Here is a 10,000-nt window from a genome sequence, read left to right on the forward strand (position 1 = left end):
CCTAAGAATAGCTTTGTCTATGTAAACGCCGTCACATATATAGGCCAAGTGTGAAAGCCGTACGCTCCTGTTCATGGGTGATATACGGAACCATCATGTGAGAAGTTCTGACCAGTGGCAGTGAAAGAGAAGAAGAGTGCAGAGGAACAAATGGGCCAACGATGTGGACGAACGAAAAGGAAAGAGTGGTCCTGTCACATGACCGTCACAATTTGAGCCAATTAGTGCATCAATAAGTGACCAGGCCGCGGTTGTTCGAAGGGTGGATAACGCTATCCACTGAATAAATCAATTGGTTTTGCTAGTGTTTATCCGATTGATAGCGTTATCCACCTTTTTTACAACCGAGGCCAGAAGGGTAACGACAGAAAAAAAAGGATGGGAGGAAAAAAAGATGACATGGAGAAAAATTGACGGCCTTCCTTTTTAGACTTTTGAACTGAGATTTTGCGATCGAACATTGAAAAGTGCTGTAGCATTTACAATCAAAGTAAATTCCCACTTTATTTTCTTTTGTTTGGCAACTTTCTGTTCGAAGGCTCGAAAGAAGGCAACCTTAATCTAAGTTAACTGGGAATTCTAGTTCAGTTTGAGGTCTTTGAACTTCCGATTTGTTGTACCTTTGCTGCGGCGACAATGCCGCACAAGCCGTTAAAACTTTTTGGGTTTTTCGCAAGTCGGCTGGAAAAAAAGCCATTACTAATACTACTGAGTTACGTTGGAGCACAGTTTGCGTGATTCTTGTTGTTTCCCTATAGGTTGTTTTCACGTGACGTCATCGCCGCCATGTTTTTGGACGAAAACAAAAGATCTCTCATTAGCTCCTTTTGTTCGGCCAACAGAAATTGTACATTGCAGCCTGTTATCCATGGTTGTTTACCATTTACCAAAAAAAACCGGAAATTTCGGTTGGAATGTAAATGGTAAGCCTATTGTGGTCTTCCCAAACGGAAAATTTCCGGAGAAAACGGGATTTCTCGAAAGGTAGTCCAAAATTCCCAAACGGAAAACGTGTTTACCATTTGCATTCCTTCATGATTTTGCCTCCCCCCAGACTCTCTCGGTAAACGTGAACGAATTTTGTAAATGGTACACGCCTATCCCAACTAAATTTCCCATTCGGGAGTTTTTTGCTTACCATTTGAACAAACCTAGTACCAACCGATTTCTGCTTGTAAATAGTAAACAACGTATGTCTCTATAGAGATTGGTTGCAAACCACCTATATGGCAAATTAATTAAAAGGATCATTGTCAATCTGATCGGTACGGTGGCCAGTAAGGGACATAGCATTTCGTGATCAGTTTTCCTGCTTCAAATTTTTAAGTTTGGAAACTGGAAATTTTGTTTTCACAAAATCGAAATTTTGAGTTCACAAACACGAAATTTTGCGCTCACAAACTCGAAGTTGCTCAGTGTAAAATGCTGACTGCAGACTAGGGGTAAAATGCAGACTATGCCCTTATATATTGTTTTGTGCCTAATTAGGTCTTAAGGTTAGCACTTCTGAAGGGTTTGGGCTTTTTCAACAGTTACAGTTACCTTATAACCTTAGTCTTCATGTTACTCGTTGTCTGCAGTTTGTATTTTACATTGACTGGTTTGTAAACTCAAAATTTCGAGTTTGTCAACTCGAAATTACGAGTTTGCAAACGCAAAATGTCGAATTTGTGAACTCAAAATTTCGAGTTTGAAAATTTGAAGCAGGAAAACTGATCACGAAATGCCATGTCCCATACGGGGTCCCTTACGGGCCACCGGTGTAGATCCAGGTTGTCTTTCTAGGTGTCATCTAACCAATAATGAACTTCGTTCCCACACTTATACGTTTAAATTCAAATTTATTAAAAGCTAAACTATCCCACAATTAGTAAACGATACAGTAGGCGGGCTGTTTATGTGTTTGGATGTTGAACAATATAGGTCTTGGTTAAAAGATGAAAAGTGAACGTAAGATAGTAGGGAGTTTAAGCCGCAAAGACGACGGCTACGGCTACGAAAACGTCGGTCCAAAATATAACTTAGCGCTATCGCAATTATTTCGCAATTATTCCGTCTTGTTCACCTTGTACAAAACAGGCTAACTATCCTGTAACTGGCTGGGTACGAACGGTTGTAAAGTTAAAACAGAAAATGACTGTTTCATTGTTATATGCTCAAGTTGTCGTCAAAATCTAAAATTTGGTGATTTCACGTTGCTGTTTTGTGGAGTACGGCAAGAAATGCACGGAAATTCGTGTTGCACGTGCAGCACCTTTATTATTATTATTATTATTATTATTATTATTATTATTATTATTCATTTTTTAACCAATGATGTTCTTGCTTTGTGGCGTTGTCGTTGCCGTAGCCGTCGTCTTTGCTTAAACTCCCAGCTGGTGTTTACATAATACCGGGGCGACTTTTGTTCCCCCTCTAGGGACTCTGCATTTGCTTTATACGTGGTACCACTAGAAAATGTCATAATGGAAGGATCAAGTCATGCCGGCACAAGTCCACACCGGTTGGTGCACCGTAGCGATATTTTCACTCCGGTACAACATCACGCAACAACGTCATTTCAACGAAGTAAGAACGGGTAACGCATGCGTAAATGACTCCAATGTTTGCGTTTTCGCTTTACACATCATTCTCGTCCCCAGAGGCCACGATTCTTTCGGTGAGCAACAAGAATATGGTGCTGACCGAAAGAATCGCGGTTTCTGGGGACGAAAATGTTTACACATATATTTTGAACATAGATAAGAAAGGAAAGAAGGAAAGAAAAGAGACTTTATTTAAGTGTCTAGACGTTCAAGCGCTGAAGCATTAATTAACAATTAACACAAATCAAGTCAAATGTTGGTTGTTGAGGAGAGGAGAAAACCGGAGTACCCGGAGAAAACCTGTCATAATTCAATTGAACAAAAAGGCTGGCAGACTTTTGTTAGGATAAAATTGTACACTGTATAGACCTAAAATGGTTGCTTTGAAAGAATCGGTATCCTAAAGTCAAAGTGCGATCAGAGAAGATTAATTTTTATACTACATCATCTTGACTGTCCTGCCAGTTGCATTACTGACAAGACAGCTTAATTCATGACCAATGAGTCCATACATCTGTGACTCATTTACATGTACAGTATAAGCATGACTTTAAACCTGTAAAAGCTACAAGTGCGAATCAAATGGTGTTGTATCACATGGTCACATGCTTTACTCTTGATGTTGTTGGTCCATGAGTCTGTAATAAATACCACTGAAGAAAAACCAATCAAAAGGCCAATTTTTTAATCAGCAGATAAAGATGATTGTCTACTTCCATCCCATGCAAGTTGTTTGCATCGCCTTGCAGTCTCATGAGAAGGCCTCCAAAAGACACGTAGGCTGCTCTGAAATACGGCAAAATAAACATGGTTCAACATACTAAAATTAATGAACTTTATTTTAGGAACAACAGTAAAAGCAAGGTGACAAACGCTTACCACATGTATGGCAAGTGAAGCTGCCACTTAAAGGGGTGCTAAAAACACCCGTCTGGTATGTTAGCTGCACCATGTTGATGAGGCCCAAAAGGCCGAAACAACTGTCCATGGCTGCTCATTGACTGGGTGAAATGGTTGTGTGCATGTGTGATGTGTTAGCCACACCGGGTTGGTGTTAGCGTGTGTCAGCTTGCTTTTACTGTTGTTTTTATTTTAGGGTCAATTGCATAAATAGAGCTGAGGCACTAATTGGGGACACTGTGCAGTGTACAAATCACAAATCAAGTCAAAACATATCAAATAGTAGGTTGGTTTTTGAAGAGAGGGGTAACCTGAAGTACCTTGAGAAAAACCTCTCAAAGCAGAGTACAGAATTAACAAACTCAACCCACATGCATTACCAACTCTCGGAATTGAACCCAAGCCACATTGGTGGTAGTAATGAAACAGTGCCAGGAAAATTAATGTTGTGAACAAGTCTCTGTCTCTGTCTCTGTCTCTGTCTCTCTCTTTAAGTGCTACCGAAACCAAATATTCCCCATTCAGATTTTTGCATAATAATAAAGTACTAGCATTGCTTTATGGATACAGCTGTTGTTAACCTTTTTTGCTCAATGGAGCATGCAACGCTGTCCTTTTGCCTTGTGAAGCCTGCCCACTGACTCCGTAAGTGAAAGCCACTTTTCAGCGGCCAAAAGATCCCCAAAGCGTCACTGGTTCTCTTTGACTAAGAGCTCAGAGGAAGCCAATGTACACTGAAAGCATGGAGTGTGACAATCCAATCGGGAGGCCAAGAAGAAGTCGTTGGAGAAATAGAGTGTTGCTCGTGGACCAGGAAAGTTTTAAGAATAACTCTACTACAGAAGGTGTTTCTATGCATACGCTCGCTCTTAACAGTGCAATTGGCGACATAAATGATATACATGCAGGTTTGATTTCTGCAGTTTCCTTGTGAAAAGATGAGTAACTTGTAGGTAAACAGTTTGAGGTCACCGAATTTAATAAGATTATTGTAAGGTTTTCAACTCTCATCACCACGTACGCATGTACAATGTAAATGTGTGCCAATTAATCTTTTAAAGTATTATTCCAACTACATGTATATACAAGGCATGATGTTGGTTATGGGTTTAGGGTCAGGCTTGTCATTACTTTTATTATTCCTATGAAAATACTGTTAACTTCAATTCACAATTCAAGTAATTCATAATAATTTAACAAGTAGGGTGCAATAGAAAAACATAATTTCTAAAAAAGAAACGAGGACCCTTATACATGTACCTACATGCTTCAGTGTCATTAATCTGTTGCCATACTTACAATCGTGTTGGAGCGTCTACTCCTCCTTCATCTCCTTCTATTCTGTAAACTTTACCGTACATAACATACTCAAACTGGTCAGCTCGCGAGAGACCAGTGTCTGCAGGATTATATTCACCATCATCTGGGGTGCCATCTTCTTTTAAGGTATTTGCTAAGACAAGCCGAAATTTATCACCATAGTCCACTGGATAGATCTGCGTGTTAACGTCCAGAATAAGATCCATCTTAAAACTCTCACTTTCACAATGCAGTCGGGAAACTGTGTGGACAAGGTGATACAGTTAAACGTTGATTATGTGGGAATCGTTTATCAGACTTTGGCTAAATTATAGAATGCAGGGCCACTTATTTCCATATCATTGAATTACAATTGTGCTTATTGTGAAGTGTTTTGTTCTTCAAAAGCTTCCATTCATTTGCATATGGATTGCCCTGTGATGGCCCTGAATTGTATAAGCCCTCCCAGACTTTTTCCAGGGCTCCACACTAACACTTACCCCTTTTCCATTGGAAAATAAATTCAAGACTTGAAGAGTACAAAATCAAAAATGAAACAGAAAACTCGGGGATATGGAAAGTAACTTTCTTGGCTATGATAGAAAGACGATTTTTTCCTTTTAAAGCCTTACAGTTTCAAACCGTTTGCAAATGACACGAGAAAGAAACCATCGACTATAAAGATCTTCGTCGAAGCAATCCTACAGATTTTTGGCTTTTGTAAGGAAAGAAGCAGCTTGCAGTGAATGCAACGCAAAATCGTGTCTTCCTCATCTAAGGCTTACCTCTGTCGAACTTTTTCCCCTCAGGATCGATGTCTTTAACGTCGAAGATGTCCTCGAACAGCACGCCAGCCATGTTGACGCAAAATGACCAGGCGTACTTTCGATGTCAACTGTTCATGAACCGCACTGGGGACCGGTGAACTTTTATATTTAAGAGTGACACAAAAATTATGTCCACTGTTCATAGATTTTAGTCATTAGTAATGGAATAAGAAAAAGTAAGTTATGTTAAAGGCATGCATTGTGTTATCACGCGAGAAAAACAAGTGATTTTGGGAGAAATACAGGGTTGGATTCAGTGACACCTCCCCACTCAGGAAAATCAAAGTACGAGACAGACTGGTGAGAGTCAAACACGTGAAGCATCGAACATGGCCGACGAGGAGTTGAATACTCCTGCAAAACCTCATAGAAAAAAGCAAGCAGGCCCTAAAGCTGAGAGAAAAAAGAAAAAGAATAAGCCAGAAGAAGATGTTAGCGCTGGAAGAAATCCAAAGGCCTTTTCATTCAACTCGGCTTTGCGGGCTTCTCGTCAATTTCGTCGCAAACAAGACGTTGAAACAAAGCGACATCATGACCCGAAAGTGGATCGAACGCCTTTGGAACCTCCGCCTTACATCATAGCCGTGGTGGGACCGCCAAAAGTTGGAAAGACGACACTTATAAATTCCTTGTTAAAGAATTTTACTCGTCAGCAGCTGTCTGAGATCAATGGCCCAGTCACCATAGTATCTGGTCAGTATTGTGAATTTCCTTTATCCTTTAATTATAATAAAGTTTCTATATAACGCGCGCTCTCATTGGTTTAAACAGCGTGCTTTATGAGAGTACAAAGCACGGAACAAACGAAAGCCCACGCCATCATTCGCAGAAATGGCAGATGAATTTCCGAATTTTACCTTGGGTATTATTGAAGCTGTCAGTTAAAGGCTTGCTCAGATATTCTGTCAAGTGCTTTGGATGGAAGACCTCAACCGTCGCCCGGTCCAGCAGTTCTTTCAAGCTCAGAAAGTCCTCACGCTGGAGTTCTTCATTTACAAAATTCCCAACAGGTTTTCAGATTCCAGCCGCAAGCAATGAAGAGTTTGTTTTTCAGTTGTCATGTCGGAAACGTGCAGGTTTTCATGGGCAATAATTTGGCCGGTTTTCACTGAACTTAATCATTTAGATCCTCTTTTTTGCTGTTTTTTACGGACTGAAACCGAACATTGAGGCACTTGTTTTTCCATAAATTCTAATTTTGTGTGATTTTCCAGTTGATTGATGTTTTGACAAGCCTTTGTTTCATTAACCAATCAAATAATCTTAAACATTCTTACAAGCGCGCTGATTGGTCCAAAGTAGCGTGCTTTATCAGAGTATAAAGCACTGTGCTGACGACATCTCAGTTCGCCACAAGCAGCGCGCGCTTTGAAAATAAAGTAGAAGTTTTGAAGAAAATTACTTGTTCTTTATCATAAAACAAATAAAGAAGCCTTGACTGTGCTCTGTTCTGTTGTAAAGCACTTAGGAAGCGGCTAGAGCACTCAAGAAGTAGGGAGAAACACTCGCCTATCGGCTCGTGTTTCCCCCTACACTTCTTTCGTGCTCTAGCCGTTTCCTGCGTGCTTTACAACAGAACAGAGCACAGTCAAGGCTTCTTTATTTGTTAATTAATGCAGCGACAATGTATCATCGGCCATCCCCTGGAAGGAAGCTGGGGGGGGGGGGGGGTGGGTGGGTGGGCAAGGGAGGAGACTTTGCAAAGGGCTCAGCCGAAGTTCTCAATATTCCCCTAATAATTGGGGGCACCCACAGAACAAACACAGAAGAAGAAAAATCAAGAAATTGTCCCTCCTAGAGGGGCATAAGACTAATTTAATATAATGTAGAGCAATATGTTCAAGCAGTTTGTACTGTATTAGCAGAAGCAAGATGCAAAAAGGATTAACATAATACTACCTGACGAGTCCGCCATGTTTGGGAAGAGTTGGCTACATTTCCATGCATATAAAACAACTTGAAATGACTTGTTTCTCTTTATGAAGTCCCCTGATTTTTCCCTGGTGCAAGGTGTCAGGAAACAAAATCTCCCCGATTTTTCCGAACCCCCAAGTAAAATTCCCTTCAAATCTCCTTGTAAGACCCCATAAAGAGTGTAATTTGTCTGGGGGTTGATGCAAACTTTGTTCTATAAGGGTGCCCTCTTACTCTATCACAAGGTTCCTTCTAGTCTACTTTAAAACTTAATGAAACAAACCCCTGCAATAATGGCCTAAATACTCCTCCACTGGCCTGGTTAGTCTGATATTGCAATCCATAATGATAATTATAATAAGGGTTTGAGGGTCAAAGGGTTAACCTTAAGCAAAAGATAATTATAAAACATATTATAAATTAGTATAATTATTTACCTTTGCTCTCTAGATTTTACTTTTTAATGTGCCTCATAAGGTACACTGTATGTAAGAGAAAAATGTTGGCAATCATTTGTCCCATGGCCGAAGCAGTGAGAGGCATGGGCCTATTTCTTTGATGACATCATAAACTACTTTGCATTCATTTATAGTTTTGAAAGAACTTTGGCGATGTAAAATTGATTTGCTCTTGACTTCATTGAAGGACTAGAGCCATACGTCTCATTAGTTTGGCCATGGGACAACTGAATGCCAGCTTTGTTACTCTTTTGTACCTTAATTTATTAAAAGTAAAATGTAGAGAAGCAAAGGTAACTGTATGTTAGACTTTACTTTGAGGTTACAGCTGTAGACCTGTGCACTTTAAGAAACCCAAATAAAGTAAGGCAAGCAGCAGGGCTATTGAACTCATGAATACATGAAAGCTGATGGAGTTGAATTTGAGATACATTGTACAGTCAAGTAATCGAAAACATCTCAATCCAAATGCCTGATCAAAAAGTGTGCAAAGACTGTTAATTAGCAGTAAAACAAGCACTCCAATAAGCAAACACATACATGCACAGTACGTGCTAATTATAAATTGTATGTACATGTAGATTTTACACTCACACACGTACACTATTTGTGTGTACAAGTTTATACATGTAGCATGCAGTTTTGTTTGAAGGCACTTGTATCTTTGAGCGATATTGATACAGGTAGTGCTACAGTGTATGTGCTGAAGATGGTGTAACAACAATATCATATATTACATTTTACTCATGTAGTTTTGATGAAATGATAAAAATAATTACTGTACTAAGTTAACGATGAAAGTCAAGTCAACCCTAAACCCACTGATGCATTACAGTGAAGGGATATATGCATAAAAGCTTTCTGTGCACTTACTGTAGGTACATGTAAATTTACAGTATAAAACTGTAAATTTTTCGTTAACTTAAGACTTGGTACTTTCATTTTTTTTTCTTTGCAATTAGGGAAAAAGAGACGTCTCACCTTGTTAGAATGCAACAATGACATAAACTCTATGATTGATATAGCAAAAATTGCTGATCTGGTAAGCTTAATATACCATATTTAGTAACATTTTCTGTACTTTGCATGAAAATTAATTTGAAAGAGGGATTTGAACTTGCATGTACATGTACAATGTATTATGTACCTTCAGTGTCATTATTATTGTCACATTTGTAGCTTTTTTGTATACACTTTATCATACACATACCGTATGTGGCACTAAAATTAGGAGTAGTGTCCCTCTAGTACATTGTAAATTGCAAAAAAAAAAATGGCCTAAATCTATTTCTAAACAGAAAAATGCAGGTCGGAGTACTTAAAAATATTGTTCTTTAAATATGATCGGAAAGGAGGTTGATTATGTTCAACTTGGCAATTATCAACTGTTACAGTGTACTAGTCAAAATTCTCACAACTTAAGACTATACAATGTAATGTCCTAATGTACAGTTAATATAAAATTATTTCACTTATTTATTTAATTAGTTTATTTACGTACATGTAGTTGCATCTTCTTGTTTAACATTTATACTACCCGCCTAGATTAGCGATAACATTGCTATTTTCTGGATAGTGTGGCCCTTTTCTTTTAAATCTAACTTATTATTCTTGCTTTCTGATTATTTTAAAGGGAAATATGTGTACTGTTTAAAATATACATGTATGTTGCTAACCCCTTTGCCACCTCTGAACCAGCTGGACCCCTTAGACAAGTAAAAAGTTAATAATAATATTATTATTAATTACTGTGATGTGTTATTGTCCGACGCCAGACAGAGAAAAAAATATTTCTCTCTTGATCTTTACAGGAAAATGGTCATTGTTAATGTAGATGAGACGAGAAGTACATGATGTTGAAGCATGTAACACATACAATTATTCTTCGAACAAAGCTAGGGGTTTAATAAGACACCAAGTTTATGCCCAATTATTGAAAAAATAAGATCAAAGCTGCACACAAAGGAAAATGCATGAGCTACATTGCATCCAAATAAGGATATTTTTAGACTAAAAA

General features: G+C 38.7%; 2 protein-coding genes across 2 annotated transcripts in view; one reads left to right on the forward strand and one right to left on the reverse strand.

The window, feature by feature from the left end:
* Positions 1 to 2,758: 2,758 nt before the first annotated feature.
* Positions 2,759 to 5,846, reverse strand: LOC138030968 (DNA-directed RNA polymerases I, II, and III subunit RPABC3-like). The gene is made up of 3 exons (XM_068878823.1): positions 5,570 to 5,846; positions 4,785 to 5,046; positions 2,759 to 3,371 (listed from the first exon to the last, which is right to left on the reverse strand). Exons 1-3 carry the CDS (start codon positions 5,640 to 5,642, stop codon positions 3,254 to 3,256), a joined length of 453 nt encoding a protein of 150 aa, XP_068734924.1. The 5' UTR covers positions 5,643 to 5,846; the 3' UTR covers positions 2,759 to 3,253.
* Positions 5,847 to 5,913: 67 nt separating this feature from the next.
* LOC138030962 (ribosome biogenesis protein BMS1 homolog) overlaps positions 5,914 to 10,000 on the forward strand; it is a 39,610-nt gene continuing 35,523 nt past the window's right edge. Inside the window, 2 exon segments of the mRNA XM_068878816.1 lie at positions 5,914 to 6,304; positions 8,946 to 9,025. Coding sequence (XP_068734917.1) covers positions 5,941 to 6,304; positions 8,946 to 9,025 — 444 coding nt within the window. The 5' untranslated portion in view covers positions 5,914 to 5,940.

Source organism: Montipora capricornis, chromosome 13 (genome assembly GCF_036669925.1).
Source record: "Montipora capricornis isolate CH-2021 chromosome 13, ASM3666992v2, whole genome shotgun sequence".
NCBI classification, from domain to species: Eukaryota; Metazoa; Cnidaria; class Anthozoa; order Scleractinia; family Acroporidae; genus Montipora; species Montipora capricornis.